General features: G+C 38.8%; 2 protein-coding genes across 4 annotated transcripts in view; one reads left to right on the top strand and one right to left on the bottom strand.

Moving 5' to 3' along the window:
• Nucleotides 1–18,864, top strand: part of sgcd (sarcoglycan, delta (dystrophin-associated glycoprotein)) — a 168,392-nt gene that overhangs the window by 106,850 nt on the left and 42,678 nt on the right. For all 3 annotated transcript variants that reach the window (XM_058086773.2, XM_058086772.2, XM_058086771.2), the window contains exons 3-4: nucleotides 14,481–14,582; nucleotides 18,589–18,676. In XM_058086773.2, the coding sequence (XP_057942756.2) occupies nucleotides 14,481–14,582; nucleotides 18,589–18,676 (190 nt within the window). The remainder of the gene's footprint in view (nucleotides 1–14,480; nucleotides 14,583–18,588; nucleotides 18,677–18,864) is intronic.
• The window catches only part of LOC131138124 (uncharacterized), an 80,172-nt gene continuing 66,772 nt past the window's right edge, over nucleotides 5,465–18,864 (bottom strand). Inside the window, exons 2-3 of the mRNA XM_078787774.1 lie at nucleotides 12,294–12,358; nucleotides 5,465–6,191 (exon numbers count right to left, since the gene is read on the bottom strand). Of these exons, the coding sequence (XP_078643900.1) occupies nucleotides 5,701–6,191; nucleotides 12,294–12,357 (555 nt within the window). The 5' untranslated portion in view covers nucleotide 12,358 and the 3' untranslated portion in view covers nucleotides 5,465–5,700. The remainder of the gene's footprint in view (nucleotides 6,192–12,293; nucleotides 12,359–18,864) is intronic.

Genomic DNA, 18,864 nt, shown 5'->3' with positions numbered 1-18,864 from the left:
GAGTTATTCCAACAAGTGAAAGAAAAACATCGGAAAAAAGTCGGTATCACGTGATGTTGATGTTTACGTTTTACCGCGCATGACCCATTGACTATTCTGGTTGATTTTCACGACGCATGTAGACAAGAGATTGGAATATTCCTTTCCATGGATACCATTGTTTCCCGAAAGGTGATTGGGAAAGAGAAAAAGTGGTGATGTAAAAACGTGGCTACTGTGGAGTGTCTGTGGTGTAAAGACTGGCAGAGCAATGTAATATTGGTCCGTGTGGCAACACCTACCTTGTTCCTCCCATAGACTTATTGATGCACGTGTGAGGTCGTGGTGACATTTTGGAACATTTTTGGTTAGTGGTGTTCCACAACATTTTTCCAATGTAAAAAACGTGCCATGGCTCAAAAAAGGTTGAAAAACACTGGCATATAGGACCCACTCTTTATATGTCAGGTCTGATGTGTTTAAGAACCAACTATGAAAATGCTAGTCAAAGATCCTCTAGAGTTTTGAAGGACCTACTCTCGTCAAAAATCTTCGAAGTGACAGGAGCTGTGTGCTGTTTTTAAGGACCCGCTGAGAACCATCACCATTCCACTACCCCTCATGGATTTGTATATTTTTAGTCATGTCATGTTGTATCCCCCACTCTAGTGTCCCACCTGTGGCTTCTTTTAATGCAGACTTTCAGTGTCAGTCCATCTGCCCCCCAACTGTCACCCACAAATGCCTGTGATAACTCCCATACAGATAGCACAGAGTACAACACACATCTCCCGCAGACACACACACACACACACACACACACACACAATCACAAGGCGTTCACCGTGAATAAAACATGAGGTCCGCTTCACAGCAGGTGCTTTAATATGAGATCTACATAAATCACACGTTCCATATTGAGGTGTGTGTTGTGGCACATGCGAGCGTGATGACGTTTTAATACATCTGTCCACACATTGGAAAAGAACGGAACGTTCCAAATGCATTAAAGAGGACAAAAATACGATCTTTTCCAGCGCTGCAGGTGACTACTGATGAGACCAAGACTGGCCCTCATATTCCTTGAGTCATGTGTGCGTGTATATAGAGCAGGGGTGGGCAAACTACGGCCCGGGGGCCACATCCGGCCCGCCAAGTGTTTGAATACGGCCCGCCCAATCTTTCCAAAGTATTTCATTTAAACTCAACATACAACCTGGCATCATGGCCTGAGCCAACCTTTTGGTGGTTCTAGCAATTTCGTTTTTTGACATGGTCTGTTGTTTACAAAGTGCTCCTGAAAAAAGGGATACAAGCACATAATAATAATAATAATAATAATAATTATTATTATTATTATTATTATTAGATTATTATAATTATTATAATTATTATATTAATGCAAATTATTATATTAATAATATATAATATTATTGTTATATTTGCATATATTACATAATAATAATATAATAATTATAATTTTAATTTTATTGTAATTATTATAATATTTTATTATTTTTCAAATATTTAAATATAAATATAAAATAATAAAAAATAATAGCAGATTGCATGATACAATAATACCAGGTGGACTGTTACGTGTAAAATATATAGTCCCCCCCCCCCCCACCGTAAATTTTGTCATATCAATGCGGCCCGCGAGTCAAAAAGTTTGCCCACCCCTGATATAGAGGAATATTTGTGAGTAAATATAATGATAGATTTATATATGTACATTTATGAACTTAGGCTTTGGGTAAAATTATATTCTAGAATTCAACAAAGAATAGTATATCTACAGGAACTAAGAAAATAAAGACATAATTCCAATAAATAAATAGAATTGTATGAGGAAAAGAGTTGTAACATTTACCATAATAATGTTATATTAAAACGTAAAACTTGTAATAAAAAATGACTTTACTCTCATAAAATTAGGGCATTTAAAAAAATGTAATTAGTACAACTTAATTCTACTTAGTTGCTAAAAATTACATAATTTTTCTAGAAACTAGCAATATTTTTCTCACAAAATCATGTACAGTTGATTTGATTGTCTTGTAGAATTGAATTTTTCTTTCCAAAAATGATGTAGTAATTGTATTATTATTATTATTATAATCACATTTGCTTTACTTTTTTCTACATTATGGATTTTTTTCTTCATATTATGACTTTACTCATGTAAAATTGCGACTTTACTCATAAAATTTGAAATGATATTTCAATGATGACTTGGTTATTGTTTTGTTAAATAAAAAAATGACTACTTTTCATGAAATAATTTTTTAATTATATTAATATGACTTGGTAGGAGGGATTTTTTTTTTCTGTCCAAAATTTTTTATAAGATGTTTATGTCCCTGATGTGATTATGGCTTTTCTTTCATAATATTTTCATAACATTTTGATTCAAGCACAATTCTAAATGTATTTGCATCATAATACAGTGACTTTATTAACATGATATTACAACGTTACTTATAATGACGTGGTTATAATTCTATATTATTACACAACTTCATAATTACAGCTTTATTCACTTCATATTCATCTTATTATTTTCTGGCACTTCTTTTTCTCCCCAAATTCCAACTTTATTGCGAGTCAGCAAAAAGATGAGATGACTTCCATGCAAATAGCCTCCTTCCTTCTTCCACATCTTAGTGGCTTATTGAAGCCGATCCTATCTTTCACCCCCCCCCCCCCCCCATACTCCAGAAGACGAGAGAAAAAGATAGAGCTTCTTTTCATACAATGGTGAATGTTCCCATAATGCAGCTGGAGGCTTTGAGTGGATAAACATCCCTATTGGAGCTGTGGATCGTTGCTGATAGAAAGCCGTCATTTTCTATGTGATTGCAGCCTGCCTTCCCCGAGGCGGTGCTTGGATGTGTTCCCTCGGGGAGGGAACGGTAAAGAAGGTTAAAGACAAGACAAGCAAGTAAAGGATGATCATCACACCTATAGAAATTACTAGCTTTTAATAGAAGCGACATTTTCTAAACCTATGAAGGCATATAATGAACCTCGTGATGGAGTTTTCACATTGAGTCATTCAGACCTCCACCAAGGCTTATTCGTTACCCACTGAGATCAAACTATAGCCTATAGCAGTGGTCTCAAACACACGGCCCGCGGGCCAAATGTGGCCCGCAGGACACTAGTTTGAGGCCCCAGCCTTGATATGAAAGTTTAATGTTAGTGCGGCCCGCGCAAGTTTGATATGGATGCTGTATGGTATCATGTACCCAGAAAAAATGATTACGTTTGATTAATGTTCATGTTAAAGGTTAAATAACTGTTAATAGTTATCCTCCCTATCCGTGTGGAAGTGGTAAGTTTTTGGCTCTTTAAGTTTAAAGGAAATAACTTGAAGGCTACCGTTGCGGCCCAGCCTTGCCCAGACCCTAGCTCCAATGGCCCCCAGGTAAATTGAGTTTGAGACCCCTGGTCAATAGAGTGCTGATGAAGTTTGATAGAAATTGAAGTATAATGTTTAATGTGGTTTGATATCCAGAAAGAGATATTATATTTCGCATTTTGTTCATACAGGATACAATTTGACATGGAGACAAATGATTGTCTCTTTTTAATTTGTTCCAAACATGCGTTTTGTAATTACAGTGGAACCTTGGTTAGCGTCCGCCTCGGTTAGCACACGTTTTGGTTAACATCGTATATTTATGTCACAATTTTGCCTTGGTTTGCGTGCCTTCTCCGGTTAGCGTTATGCATGTCTTGTTGTGTTATTAATACACTGCATTAGTCAGTGCATTCATTATTAGAAAATGACCTTCCTCGTTAGCATCCTGTTAGCTAGCAAACAAAATGGCAACCGGAACCTGAAGTTTACGTCACCAAAAACATGTTTTTAGAGTTTCATTATTGTAGTTTTACATGCAGAAAACAAATGCATTGAAGACTATTGTTCCCAAAGACACAATGTGGCAGCGAGACACCACTTGGACACCATCTTCCTGTTTTGACATGAGCTATTTCTCGAATTCTATAGTGTTTCTCGCCTTATTTCTCAAAATGCTGGCATTTTTAACTTTTTCTGACTCCATTTTGGGACATTGAGGTAAGAAACACTCTTGAATTCAAGAAACAACATGTGTGATCTCGCTTCCACACCGTGTCTTTGGGGACAGTCAAATCATGAATCACTTCAGTGAAGAAAAAAATAAGCTTAAATGTTCATTTATCCCATTCTCTCATCCATTATGTGTGTTTATATGCATTTCAAATGGTTTTATGCATGACACACGGTTATTGTAGAAGCATAAAAATGTGATTTTAGCTTCCTGGGACAAATTAATTTGATTTCTTATGGGAAAAATTGATTGGGTAAGCATGCATTTTGGTTGGAGTCATATAATTGCGCAATGTTATTATTTTTATTACTATTAGTATTATTAGTAGTTGTAGTTTAGTATTATAAACATGGCTTTATTGCATTAAAATATCAATTTGCAGCCGGAATTTATTTTGTTTGTTGTTTGTTTGTGTTGAAATGGAAAATGGAAGAACTGAATAAATTTTGGGGATATTTTGGAGCCTCTGCCTAGATTCCAAACATTTTCGCAAGTATTCAAGATAAGACAATTTTCGGCATGTATGCATATAAATGGTCACTTGGAAAAAAAAAGAATACAGGACAAGTTTCCAGCAAGGTCTACAAAATATAAAAGACTATGGGATTATTATTTTGGTGTGGATCCCAATACGGGGGCAACAAAGGCCCTTGGTGGAGGTCTGTGCTCTGTGTTATATTTTCTACACCTGCACCTCAAAAACAACCGTAGCCGGCAAGCTGCATGCAAACAACCAAATAAGCGGACAGCGCCTCGCTGATAAAAACACAACTACTTTGGTAGAATCATTTGGAAAAGCATAAACAAAAGATAGGGGCTAAAAAAAAAAAAAAAAGAAAAGAAAAAATAGAATTTCCGTGCTCCATGGTCAATCTGCCAACACTTTTTTTTCCTGATCCAACTCCCTGCAGAATAAACCACTCTAGCTTATTTTCCTGGAAAAATAATTCTGACAGAATTGTCGGCTTTAAATCTGAGATTGGAGTTCGTGGCTCTCTTTGGGGACAATTAAGAACTCAGCATTTTCGCTCGGCTTTTTACTGAAAGGTCATTCCACATGGAGGTAAGAGTCACACACGGAGGCGGAACAAAGTCAGTGGAGTTCCATAAATGTAAGTTTCAATCTGTGATTGTATCTTAATGGGACAACTTTTTTTTTTTTTTTTACAACATTTGCTACATAAATAAGGATTATAAACAATGATTGTGTTCAAGAAATAAGACACAATCCTCCTTACTGAGAACAAACGATCAAGTTTCCTAGCGTAGAGTTTTGGATTGTTTTGATGAAATGAATTCTTCCATTTTCCACTCCGCTGCGTCGTGCTTGTTTGGACGTAATTGCTTTCCCCCCACCCCACCCCCCCAAAAAAAATTCAATAGGAGTTGAAAGTGAAAATGAGGTTACAACAGGACTAAAATACTCACAACTGACTTAATATTAGGTACACCAAATCACATCCGATATTAATGTTTTTTCTCGTTTCATATTAATGTATTTGGCAACTCTTGTTAAATTATTATTGTGGTGAGACCAGCCATGTTGTTTGGTCTAGAGACAGTGTCACTGAGGAAAAGACAGGAAGCAGAACTGGAGATAGCAGAGATGAGGATGCTGAGGTTCTTACTGGGAGTGACCGGGATGGATAGGATCAGGATCAGGTACCATGTTGTTTGGTCTAGAGACAGTGCCACTGAGCAAAAGACAGGAAGCAGAACTGGAGATAGCAGAGATGAGGATGCTGAGGTTCTTACTGGGAGTGACCGGGATGGATAGGATCAGATCAGGTACCATGTTGTTTGGTCTAGAGACAGTGCCACTGTGGAAAAGACAGGAAGCAGAACTTGAGATAGCAGAGATGAGGATGCTGAGGTTCACATTGGGAGTGACCGGGATAGATAGGATCAGGAACGAATACATCCGAGGGACATTACATGTTAGAGGCCTTGGAGATGAAGTCAGAGAGGCCAGACTGAGATGGTTCGGACATGTCCAGAGGAGAGATAGTGAATATATTGGTAGAAGGCCTTTATGGATGTAGTGAAGGAGGACATGAGGGTAGTTGGTGTGGAAGACAGGGTTGAATGGAGGAGATTGATTTGCTGTGGCGAGCCCTGAAGGGACAAGCCGAAAGAGAAAACAGAAGAAGAGTTTAGTCTTCCACCTTTCTAACAACTGAACAACAGAAAAGTTAATCACTCATAATAGAATGAGTCATGGCCGACAGCAGCTCCTGTGTGAATGTTCACTACATGCAGTCATGGAAAAAGGATTAATCCGGCCTTGTTTCTTCGTTTTTTTGTTCATATTAACGACCGGCACAACGAAAGGTATCTTTGTGTGGACAACTATAATGATAACAACAAAAATTGCTTATACGAGTAAAATTTTTTGGCAGTACAATAGATAGATATTGATGTAGGAGCTCATTACCATAACGTATACGCTTATTACCATATTCTACACTGGTCACTAAGTGTCAGTAATGTTACACTGCAGGAAGTACGCTGTCAATGCTAATGCGTGAGTCTATGTTAGATCTTATTTATGTATAAGATGTTAGATTTTCTATTATTATATCTACCAAATTGGGTAATACGAGTGTAAAAATGACTCCAGGGATGTTATTTCATGTCTTGACGGCGATACTCAGTGTTTCCGAGCATCACTCAAGCAGTCCAAGCAGAAGCTGTAGTAATTCTACACTCGATCAAACTTACTTAAGAATTGTCAGATCAAAATATCATTGCTGTTTCAGACTTCAAAATGTGATATTAGCATCCACTTAGCTACTCTGCATCATGGGAAATGTCATTCTTGTAGCCATAACTAAGCCACAGGGTTTGAAGCGTGTGGATAAAAAGCATTTTGGAATGTTGTTGTTTCGCTGTAGGCATTTTCCAAAGATATAGATCGAGATCCTTCTAGTTCAGTACTCATGCTCGGTTGCTGCATGTCAGGGAGTGACTGAGTCTATTCGCTCTTTTCAGAACACCCCTTGGGGCAACTCCACTAAGAGGAAAGCCACCTCTGACAGGCCCCTGTCATCCCAGCTCCATCTTGTTCCATGCAGAAAAAAATGCTCGTGTGTTGTCTGATAGATCAATACCAGCTTTGAGTGATGCGGCCACCAGTGATGATGATGATGTCCACCCCGATGCACAGTGGTTCCCCTCAGATAGACAGTCAATGACAAATTGTCTGCCCGCAGATTCCCATCAAAGTAGGTCTGTTTATGTCTTGACAGGTCAGAACCAGCTTCCACTAACTGAGTGGCTCTTAGTTCAGTCAAACTGCCACAGCAAATAAATATAATTATGTCATCTGTTATCTTGTTTTTTATGTTTAGTTTTTTTAGGATTACACAAAACATTTCATAAAGCGAGGTCCCCACCGCTTCAATTACATATATATTTTTTAATACATTTGTTCATATAGTTTTCTGCCTAATTTTGTCTATTTTAACTGTATTTTTAGAGAGTGTCTTTGTATGTCTTCATATTTATAAGTATTATATTTAGTACTATATTTATAAGAATACCAAACTGTGGTGAGACCAACCATGTTGTTTGGTCTAGAGACAGTGCCACTGAGGAAAAGACAGGAAGCAGAACTGGAGGTAGCAGAGATGAGGATGCTGAGGTTCTTACTGGGAGTGACTGGGATGGATAGGATCAGGATCAGGTACCATGTTGTTTGGTCTAGAGACAGTGTCACTGAGGAAAAGACAGGGAGCAGAACTGGATCTAGCATTGATGAGGATGCTGAGGTTCTCATTAGGAGTGACCAGGATGGATAGGATCAGGATCAGGTACCATGTTGTTTGGTCTAGAGACAGTGCCACTGAGGAAAAGACAGGAAGTAGAACTGGAGGTAGCAGAGATGAGGATGCAGAGGTTCTTACTGGGAGTGACCAGGATGGATAGGATCAGGATCAGGTACCAAGTTGTTTGGTCTAGAGACAGTGTCACTGAGGAAAAGACAGGGAGCAGAACTGGATCTAGCATATGTAGATGAGGATGCTGAGGTTCTCATTAGGAGTGACCAGGATGGATAGGATCAGGAACGTAGAGGATGACCAAAGATGAGGTTTATGGATGTAGTGACGGAGGACATGAAGGTTGTTGGTGTGGAAGACAGGGTTGGGTGGAGGTGATTGATTTGTTTATTTATTTTCAACATTTCTTCCCAATATGTTTTAATATTATATATTTATGAAAACATAAACATAAATGCTGTTTTTTTCATGTGCATGCCTCAGTCACCAACTTCAACAGAAAGAGTCACAGATTGCAGGGCAGACAGTGGAATGGAATGGAAAGTGGAAGTGAACTCATAAAAGACGAATGGTAACAATATTGCTATTGCCGTTCTAAGGACATTTGATTAGGGAGTTAAAAGTGTGCACGTACAATACATGAGTCAGGCAAATACACGTGAATGCCTTTCTGGAATTTTTGACAGCCTTTCAATAAGAACAGAAAGTGGAAGCAAAAGTGCAGCGGAAGCAACATCGTCATTGAAGGCATCTCCGGTGGTGCCTGCAGCTTTTTTTTTTCAGCACGCCGCCGAACAAAGAACTCATTTTAAATGTTCCATCCGAGAGGGTGAAGGTGTAGAACAAAAGAGAGTTTTTGGTCCTTTTTTTGTGTGTGTGTGGGGGGGGGGGGGGGTAATGCTTATGCACCGCAGAGGAATATAAGATGCAAAATTCAAAGCGTGGGTTGATTTTAACAAGGGCTAACGAGCATGTTCAATCTACCCTCAGATTGCTTCTTCGCAAGCTGTTATTTTTTATAGTACTGAACTCGGCTCGCTTCTCCACAACATGCATATAAGCTGAATTTAAAATGCTGACTTTTTCATATCTGATGCCAGGTACAAGACGTACAATAAGAAACTTAATGAATCCCTCTGTGAATCAGGGAATGGACTGCAGAAGATATCACTGGAATTAATGTGTTTCATAGCATATCATGAATGTTTTTCTATGTTTTTTTCATGTATGCTGCTATCTTATAGCTTTTATTAACTGTACAAGCTCGTTTGTGTTAATTGAACTATCCTAAATAACAATAACAAAAAGCTATTGCATAATAAAACTAAAATACAGTAAAAGTACTCATCTGACAATCAAAGTAAAAAAGCAGCCATCATAAAATACTACTTCTACAGGAAGTGTTTAAATGACATTAACACATGTGTCATGAATATTTATAAATAGAATGCAATCGTTGTGCAATTAAACTAAAATAAAGTAAAACTACTCATTTTTGAAAGATGCCTGACTGCTTGAAGTAACATTTTAGCATTTCCAACAGGTCCTAAGTCAGTATAAAGATATTCTCATCACTGTATAATAACTCTTAACTCTGTAGGCAAGGTTTTAAGTAACATTTTAACACTTAATAAAACGACAATAAATTAAAAGTACTCATTCCACATGTACGCTTGAAACGAAGAGTCAAATTGTTGCCGTTATTTATATAAATATATGTATTAACTGCACAGGCAATGTTTTAAATTACAAACAATTTTAACAATTCTGTCAGAAACTAATTTAACTAAAATAAACTACAATAAAGTAAAATCACTCATTTGTTGAAAGATTGTTGCTATCATATATCATTTTATTTATTGTACAGGTAAGGTTTTACCGACAATTTTAACACTTTAAGCCATAATAGTGTATATTCAAATAAAATACTAAAACTCTAAAAATTGTTGTTGTTTAAAAGTATGTAGTATCTGCACAAACAAGCATTGTTTGAAGTAACTTTTTAACACTGTTACATGTCAAATTAGTATAGATGGAAGTCAACCAGTCGCCTTTTCTCCTTCGATTAAGTCTCTCTTCCTGACTTCTCTTTTTCTATTCTTCCTCATTTGCCAGTGGACTTATCACCGTCTCGTTCTTCTTCTTTCATTCTGCCCTAATCTTGCTCTGTGTGTTTATCTCTGCGACTCAATCAGAACCTCCAACCTCCCTCCTTTGGTTCTCTTTTCTCTCATCATTCATTCTACTCACCTGTTCTCTCATCCCGTTGATGGATGATGCGGTGCGGCGGCAAAGACCTCAATCAAACCAGTTTGGAGGAGAAGAAGCAGAGAAGGGGGTAGGGGGGTGTAATCTCAAAGCTAATTCCACTGATAGCCATCGTGTGTTTATCGCTACATGACGTGTGCAGGCCATCAACCTGAAGAACAAGATATGAGGCCCGGTACTACCTTCACTTTATAATAGTCTGGTCTGGTTAGGGTGGACTTTGTTTGCTGTTGGATGGATGCTGGAACCCCTTTTCTCACAGAGCCGTAACAGAAGATCTGGCCAAAGATCCTCTATATAGGAAGAGGGCTCTGTTGTTTTTGAGATCATACCGGAAAAATCCAAGTCCTAGATCCTATATACAGTAAAGTCTCGTTATATCGATATTCTCGGGAGTCGGAAAAAATACCGATATAACCGGACTATCCATATATCCGATCCTGCGCCGAACTGCATTAAAAGTGGGCAATAATGCACTCGACATTGTTCTATAGTATAGAACAATGTCGAGCAGCTTAAATCAATCTTTGCTTAAGGATTTCAATACCAAAAAAAGAACACGGCGAACGGCTGCTTCCAGTCAACTTTATTTTTCACCTGCCTGTATAGAATCTATACACACGAGAGAAACCACGAATGCAGTTGGTTCTTCTGTTGCAGGCATGTGTTTGGCCAGCTATGTGGGGCGGGTTGAGCATGACCTGTGCACCAGGAAGTGCTGGAATCGGTGTGTGTGTTGCGCTCTGGTGGTGGAAGTGTGAAAAATAAAGTTGACTGGAAGCAGCCGTTCGCCGTGTTCTTTTTTGGTATTGAAATCCTTAAGCAAAGATTGATTTAAGCTGCTTTTGTATCGATATAAGCAGACCAAATTGGCTGGCGGGAGATGAAAAGGGCATCGTAGTAACCGGATTATCATAATAACCGGGTATCGTACTAACAGAACTAATTATATAATAAAAGACTAGAAATTTGCCGGGAAATAAAAATAGTATCGTAATAAGTAGTAATTCGTTATAACCGATATCGATATAACGAGACTTTACTGTATACCATCGGATAGTGACAATTGCTTTCAACACAAGAGTTGCTTTCAGGTTTCAATATCTCCACCTCAATATTGTAAATTATGGAAATCCTGTTTTTTTAATGTCATTGTGATGTTCCTCTGCTCCAAAGTCTATATAAAACATCCATATTTGCTTTGGCCTCAGGGTTAAGGCTTGATGCATATCGACGGCGACACTCAATAATAGCCTGAGTGCTTTGTATTATTGATAGTGGAGCCCTCCTCAGTTCGCTGAAGATATCTCAACTAAGATGGAGAAGGATGATGAATGTTTACAAGATGGAAGATACAAATACGTACGTTGTGCTAACATCAAATAAACAGAAAGCAGGATAGTTACACCGGTTCATAACTGCTAATGAGTGGTGACAGTTAATGCACCGCATCTACATTAGATACAGTATAAGAATACAGGACTATTGATATATCTGATGATAATATTTTCATAGAGCGTAGAAAACTAAATACAGCTTTTACCATCATTAGACATAAGAGGCGGCCATCGCTCATATCATATTGCAAGCTGCCATGCTAACTAGTTAGCATCCAATTTATTTGTTCCAAACTTAAGAAAGTGTTTCAAACAAAGTGGGGGACATTGACGACACGACATGACAAGGCATGGCATGGCTGAGTTCATACAGTGTTAAGGTAATATAATGTAAGGCAATCTTTTATTGTTTTGTGCATAATAAGTTCATTTTTCACTAGTCAAGATAATCGTTTGGGCGCTGAATCTTACATGAAGTCATAACTTTTGAGGTAAATTTAAAAAAAAATTGTTGCTAGAACTCAAAGTTTAATGCAAATACTTAAAATTAATATAGTTTTTCATATATGATTTTACCTTTATGGAAAGTGTTTGTGTTTTTTTTTCCCTTCAATTCCAACCTATTCCAAAGCTGTGGCAGGCCCAGCAGGGGAGGCGATGTCATGAAAGGTGAATAAAAAAGTTAAAAAAAAAAAGCAGGCGCCGTGAAGGCGAAAAGAGGCAAGGAGGCAAACACAATGGTCATCAAGAGTTTCAGAAGATGAAAGTGCGGGTTTTTAAAGTCAGTATTGAAGAAGGTGAATGGAGAAAAATGGAGAGGTAAAGATGCTCACCTGAGTGTCCTGGTGAGAACTCAACCGGTGAATTATTCATGGCCGCTCGCTTCGCACGGTGCATGCTAAAGAGAATAAAGAAAAGTTAGGACTCGAAAAGTACAAATATTGTCTGCATAATGTGGCTAATTAGCCTGACATTGTTAGCAACCACATGCATCTCTCCATGTGTTGAGTGGTGTAGCTAAATATACACCAGTTTGCTGACTGGGTGGAAAAATAAGCAGCAAATAATAAGAATAGTACGCCAGTAAGCTACGAGAGAACACATATGCTAGACTCAAACCTGCTTGTCTACTGCTTGTGACTTTGACACTCTCCTTGGTGCTGAAACTCTTAAACGGTTTCTTGTTCTTTTGATGATTGTAAAAAGCAAAGAAAAGCCAAAGATCCTCTATGCGGCAGAAGTTATCTGCTCTTTACTGTTTATAAGGACGTACTACAAAAAATTAATGAATGCATTGCTGTTTTTAGAGATGAATTACAAAAACGACGTTTTTAAAAAGTGTTCTATACTGCCAAACCACATCCTTTCCATGACAGGAACAGTGCTGGTTTTTTTTGTTTTTTATGTGCTCCAAAAACACTCATCAGAGATCCTCAATGTGACAGGAGTGCTCTGCTTTTCAAAAGGATATACTGCAAAAACAGTAGTCAACATTTTTGGACCCAGAGACCCCCCTCATGTACCCGCAAACCTCCGTCGAAGGTGAAAGAAAAACAAGAAAAATACAATATTAGTCTTTCCGAGCAGCGGGGGAGAATGTTGGCACAGACATACGACTATGGTGCATTCAAGGACCGTCGGACAATCAATTCCAAAATGTATATATGCAATTACATAATTTAAAAACTATATCACTATATTGACAGTTACTATGGTACCCATTATATGTCATTATGTACTTTGGTACCTGATAAAAAAAAATTAAACCATATTAGGAAAGCAGGAAGTGAACAAATGTAACAGTTACTGATTGTAAAAGTACCAGATGGAGGGGTAGGATTTAATAAGCTTTGCTTCTTCCTACTCCTTTTGGACATGTGGAACTGTGAACTGATTATGTGATGCATTCAATTGTAATCTGATGCATGGTCAAATGAAATTAAACCATTACCATAAAAAAAATATTTGTTTTTAATCATTGAACCTGAAAGTTTCCCCTGGCACGTTTTAGCCCATCCCACGTATCGGCACAGGGCCACGGTCCCGTGGTTGGGGACCCCGTCTTCTCTATATGACAGGAGCTTGCTGCAGTTTTTCTGCAAAAACGCTAGTCAAAGATCCTTAATATGACCAAAGAACTCTATGAACATGCTGAACCTAGTTCAAATACGCTAGTCAAAGATGGTCTCTATGACATGGGTGTTCTCTACTACATAGTTCATTTAGTAAATATTATTTGTTGACAATCCCTGAATGTGTTTTTTAGTATTATTTCTTCATAATACAAAATATTATGGTATTTTTGTGAAAGCAGTTGAGGACTGGAGACAAAGTGCGTACATGACTTTGATGTTTGACTCTCGAAGGGAGTTGGGGGGGTTAGTATAAAATGTCTGAAATGGAAATTCATCCTCAGCAATTAGAGACAAAAGTAGGACAGCTAGATAAGAATGAGGAGCTGTATTTGAATTGTAGCTCCTCTTTTTTTCCATCAAAGGTGAAAAAAAAAAAAGCTTAAAAAACATCAGCAGGCTTTCTGTGACAGGTCCACACCACTAGCAGAATTTTAATGTTTTACCCAGAAGACAGGGGTGGTGGTGGTGGTGTTGGGAGGGGGGTGTAACACAGCTTGAAACCCATCCTCTGTTACGTTGGGATTTCACGGGTCTTGCTCATCCCTCGGGTTCTGAAGGAGCAAATGGAGATCAAGACAGCGCTGTGGGGGAACAAAGTGTTCCCTCCATCATACACACCGTCTTATCATCCACCAGGTGATGTCAAATATGAACCACAGGATATAAAGTGACTGCCAGGCCCAAGCGCCGCCCACTGAATCTCTTTTCGCCATCGCTGGTTAATATCCTCTCTTGGAGCTTGACACACAATGTGCTGTTGTTGTTTTTTTTTTTTTTTTGTCATGACATGAAAAACATCTACATCTCGACTCTATAGAATCTGATGTCTCATGTTGTTGTTTTTTTGGAAAAATGTGGTCATCTGTTGTATTTGTTTCTGCACAGGACGGCATGGGCAGCCTCAGAATAACAGAAAAGGGCATCAAACTGGAAGGGGACTCGGAGTTCCTACAACCACTCTATGCCAAAGAAATCCAGTCCAAGCCAGTAAGTGACTTTTTTTTTTCCTTCTATATGTTTATTTGAACTCCCATATTCCAAAAAAAACATGCTAGGTTAATTAGCGACTCCAAAATGTCCATAGGTATGAATGTGAGTGTGAATGGTTGTTTGTCTATATGTGCCCTGTGATTGGCTGGCTGGCGACCAGTCAAGGGTGTACCCTGCCTCTCGGCCGAAGACAGCTGGGATAGGCTCCAGCACCCCTTGTGAGGAAAAGCGGTAGAAAATGAATGAATATTTGAATGCTTGTACCTAAAACAACAGGAAAATAATCGATTCTATGTTATGTGTTATAATGCATTGCATGTATGTGGTCTAAGTGGCCCATAGTCTCTCCTGCCACTATGGTCAGATCCCAGGTACTTCAGCAGGGCATTTGCCAGATGGAATTTTAATTCTAGGAACTGTCCATTGTTCTTATGCTGGATCCAAGAATTTGTTCAGTTTAGCATACGGTCACAGAATATTGTTATTCGGATCTTTCTCATGTTGTGATCCGGTTTCCTGATCGCCGACTCAGGACTCCTGACAAACCATTGCTAATGCTCATCTCCCGTCTCTTTTTTTTTTTTAATCGACTGTCATCATGCAAGCAAAAATGGCTTTGGGACACTTTTTTTTTTACTCTTGGTTGCGGTTGCTGGAAGGCCAGCAATTGAAGTGGCGGTTGAAATACGGGCGACTTCCTGTGGGAACCGTTTCAACCATCCACAAAACTGCTGCTGCCTCAATTCCCAACCTTTGATCAGTAAATGTAACTTTCCCTTGGTGAACTTCAAAGTCCAGCATCAGTAAGGACAAATACCTTTAAGCCTGTAGGTTGTGGCTTGCCTGATGGGACAACAGCCCGTCAAAGGGATTATTTCCCCCACTGATAAGACTTTTGGTGGTTTTGGCAGGTGAAGCAGGACAGAAGAGTCCCTTCTTTTTCCTTTTCTCTGTTCCATCCAGGTCATTGACAATTTTCAGAGAGAAGGACCTGTTCCTTGTCATTTTCTGGCTTATTATTGGCACTTTAGGTTGTGTTGACCCTGGACACGATGATTCCGGAAAGGTGAGGCTGGCCATATGGATTGACACGCCGCCTTTCCTCAGTGGGAGTGTTAGGGAGTTGACAGGGAGACTGTGAAAAGTACTCTACTATCTATGAATGGTAGGGTCCACTTGACAATCTGGAGGCCCGGTTTGCACATATTGGACTATGTAATTGAGCCGGGGGGTGGGGGGGTGGTAAAAGCCACAAACAATCAATAAGGTGAAGGCAGGCACCATAATGTGAACAGCTCCTGGCCAGCATGAGAACATAGTGCTATTTAGGTTTGCTCCCAAGGACTTCTGGACAGCTGCCGAGCTTATTTTGTCCAATGATAAAATAAACACACTTAGGACACTGAGTAACATTGGAAACTTCGCCAAAGTTCACAAAACAGTCTTGAGGGTTTTTTCCGGGTACTCCGGTTTCCTCCCACATTCCAAAAACATGCTAGGTTAATTAGCGACTCCAAATTGTCCATAGGTATGAATGTGAGTGTGAATGGTTGTTTGTCTATATGTGCCCTGTGATTGGCTGGCTGGCGACCAGTCCAGGGTGTACCCCGCGCCTCTTTCCTGAAGACAACTGGGATAGGCTCCAGCACCCCCGCGACCCGAGAAAATTAATGAATGATTGGTTTTCATGATCAGGGAAAAATCAGATACCGATATCAACCGATTTGCATTTTTATGCGGATATCGGACTTTCGGACTGACAAGTCATTCTCTCACTTCTCAGTACAAAGGTAATGGTGAGTATACAGTTTGGAGGTTTTAGGGTCATTTAAAGCATCACAACTATGATGTCATCAGTATTGTATTCCTCCCACATTCCAAAAACATGCTAGGTTAATTAGCGACTCCAAATTGTCCATAGGTATGAATGTGAGTGTGAATGGTTGTTTGTCTATATGTGCCCTGTGATTGGCTGGCCACCAGTCACCAGGCGACCAAGGATAGGCTCCAGCAAACCCCGCGACCCTCATGAGGATAAGCGGTATAAAATAAATGAATGAATGAATGAACTCTAACCAAGAACAATTAAGGACGTAGAAGAAAAAACTATTTCTGGCCTGGCTGCACTTTAAATTACAATCCCATGATAAATTAATGTGCAAAAAAAACCCAAAAGTCAAGCATGCGATTCTTTATTTTCACTTCCATTTTCTTCAATGCTGGTCCTCTGGCTGAACCAAGGTTTACTGAGGTTTTCATTCAACCTTGAGACTTGTGAAGCAGTCTCAAAAGAAAAGACGTACGGATGTAAAACAAAGACGCTCTTGTCTTTGGTCTTTGTGTCATACACCAACCAAACATTCATTTTGTGTCGGTACTTTTAAAGGTTAAAAAAAAGCCCACAGTGCCATACTGATCCAGTGAGGTCCTGCAGGTGTTACAAAGTGGGTGCCCACTGCCAGAAATGTAATGTAGCTCTATTTGCTGGATCTGTTGGGTCGCTGCCCCCACTTGGCCACAATGCAAACAGATTGTACAACAAAATGTCAACCTAAATTCCATGACTGCACCAACATTAATGGGTCCTAAACTCTGAAGGGGGTCCCAGGGACATATATTCCCGTTCAGTATTATGATTTTCAAGCCATTTTAGCTGTGTTGAACGATTATGCTGAATTCATTCTTTTTTTTTTTTTGCACATCTTTTACTGTTTGCTGCAAGCATGCCTTGCTAATAAAATCAAAAGGTGTCTTGACACTATTGATGTTGAATAATGGTGTATATGTAATGTAATATAATGTAATAAAAGTTATTTTAGACTCGATCAATAAAGTAATCCCTCATTTATTGCAGTGATAAGTGAATTTCCGTGATGTAGGATTCCTTCATTATCAATGGAATATTTTTGTAATTAACAAATCTTAACAAAAACCTGTTTAGAGCCTTCTAAATACAGGTTTGAATACTATTAGAGCCCTCTGGACATAAAATAACACCCCTATAATCACCTTTACACTCGTAATAACCATTTTTTTTAGGTATAATCATAGAAAATTAACCATTTAAGGCATAACTAATACTTGTATTTGCAATAAATGTATTCTGCACATGTGGATAGGAGTTCAGAATTGAGTATTAGCTGATTATTATTGTCACCTAGTGACCAGTGTAGAGTACTGCATATTACAATTTCAATATGTCGTTTTATAATGCCTTATATTTGCATTTTAGTCAATTTAGCGTTCATTATGCTTGAAAATACTTAATTCATACAAAAAAATACATAATATTTTTTGTCGACAAACGAGCAGGGCTGTTAAAAAGACCTGTTTAGCATTCAAAGACGCTACAAAGTTGTAATAGTCCAGTATCTGCATAATCTAAATAACTTACCAATAAGTACCAACAGAGATGAATAATGATTGACACGTGAGCTGCCCAATCACAGTAAATTGGGAAACTGAAAAAATAAAATGAAGTGAAAGCAAGCTTATTGTTGATGCTCGGACTTTGTTTTTCATAAAATGTTTTAACTCACAGCTCCATAGTTTACACATACTTGTACACGTTGTCCAACTTTAATTAATTTGCTTCTACTTTTCTCTATTGAACAGGTTTAAGAAGCATAGTGTTATCAGCCGTATACACACACACACAAGTGGTCCGCTATAAGCAAGGCCACCGCAGCCAAGCCTTTATCTCTGACGAAGAAGCCGGCTGAGTCACGATGATTAGTCCACAGACGGAGCATCGCTGGCCTGACGTGATCCGCATTATTGGATACAGCATTAGGACTAAAGCTAATGGTCCAACAGCGACTACGTTTAGCCCTTCGGGTTCTGTTGGAGCAGGGGTCTCCAACTTCTATTACTATTGGAAGTACTTTGTATTGATATTATTTTGTAGCAATTTCCCATTGCTCGGAATTAAACACAAATATAGTAAAAAGTATATATCTGAAAGTAGTTTTGGACTGACGTCTTTATGTTTGTCTGTCCGCAGGGTCGTCCACTATTCCTGCAGTCGTCCAGAAACGTGTCGGTCAACGTCGTCAACACCAACAACCAGCTGCTCACACAACTTGTAACAGGTATGACGCAGGACTATGATCAGAACAATATTCCGTGCCGATGCTTTCGCTTCTTCTTTGAAGTCTCCAATGCAACACAACTCTTGTTTGTACCTTCATATTTCCTACCTACATTTTGATTGTTAAGTTGCTGTGTGATGATTTTAGAGTTTTTCTAAGTCAGACTGCTATATTGAGTAATGAGTTCC

The sequence above is a fragment of the Doryrhamphus excisus genome, linkage group LG21 (assembly GCF_037039965.1).
Source record: "Doryrhamphus excisus strain RoL-2023G ecotype Guam linkage group LG21, RoL_Dexc_Guam_v1.1, whole genome shotgun sequence".
NCBI classification, from domain to species: Eukaryota; Metazoa; Chordata; class Actinopteri; order Syngnathiformes; family Syngnathidae; genus Doryrhamphus; species Doryrhamphus excisus.
This window is presented reverse-complemented; position numbering and strand designations above follow the sequence as displayed.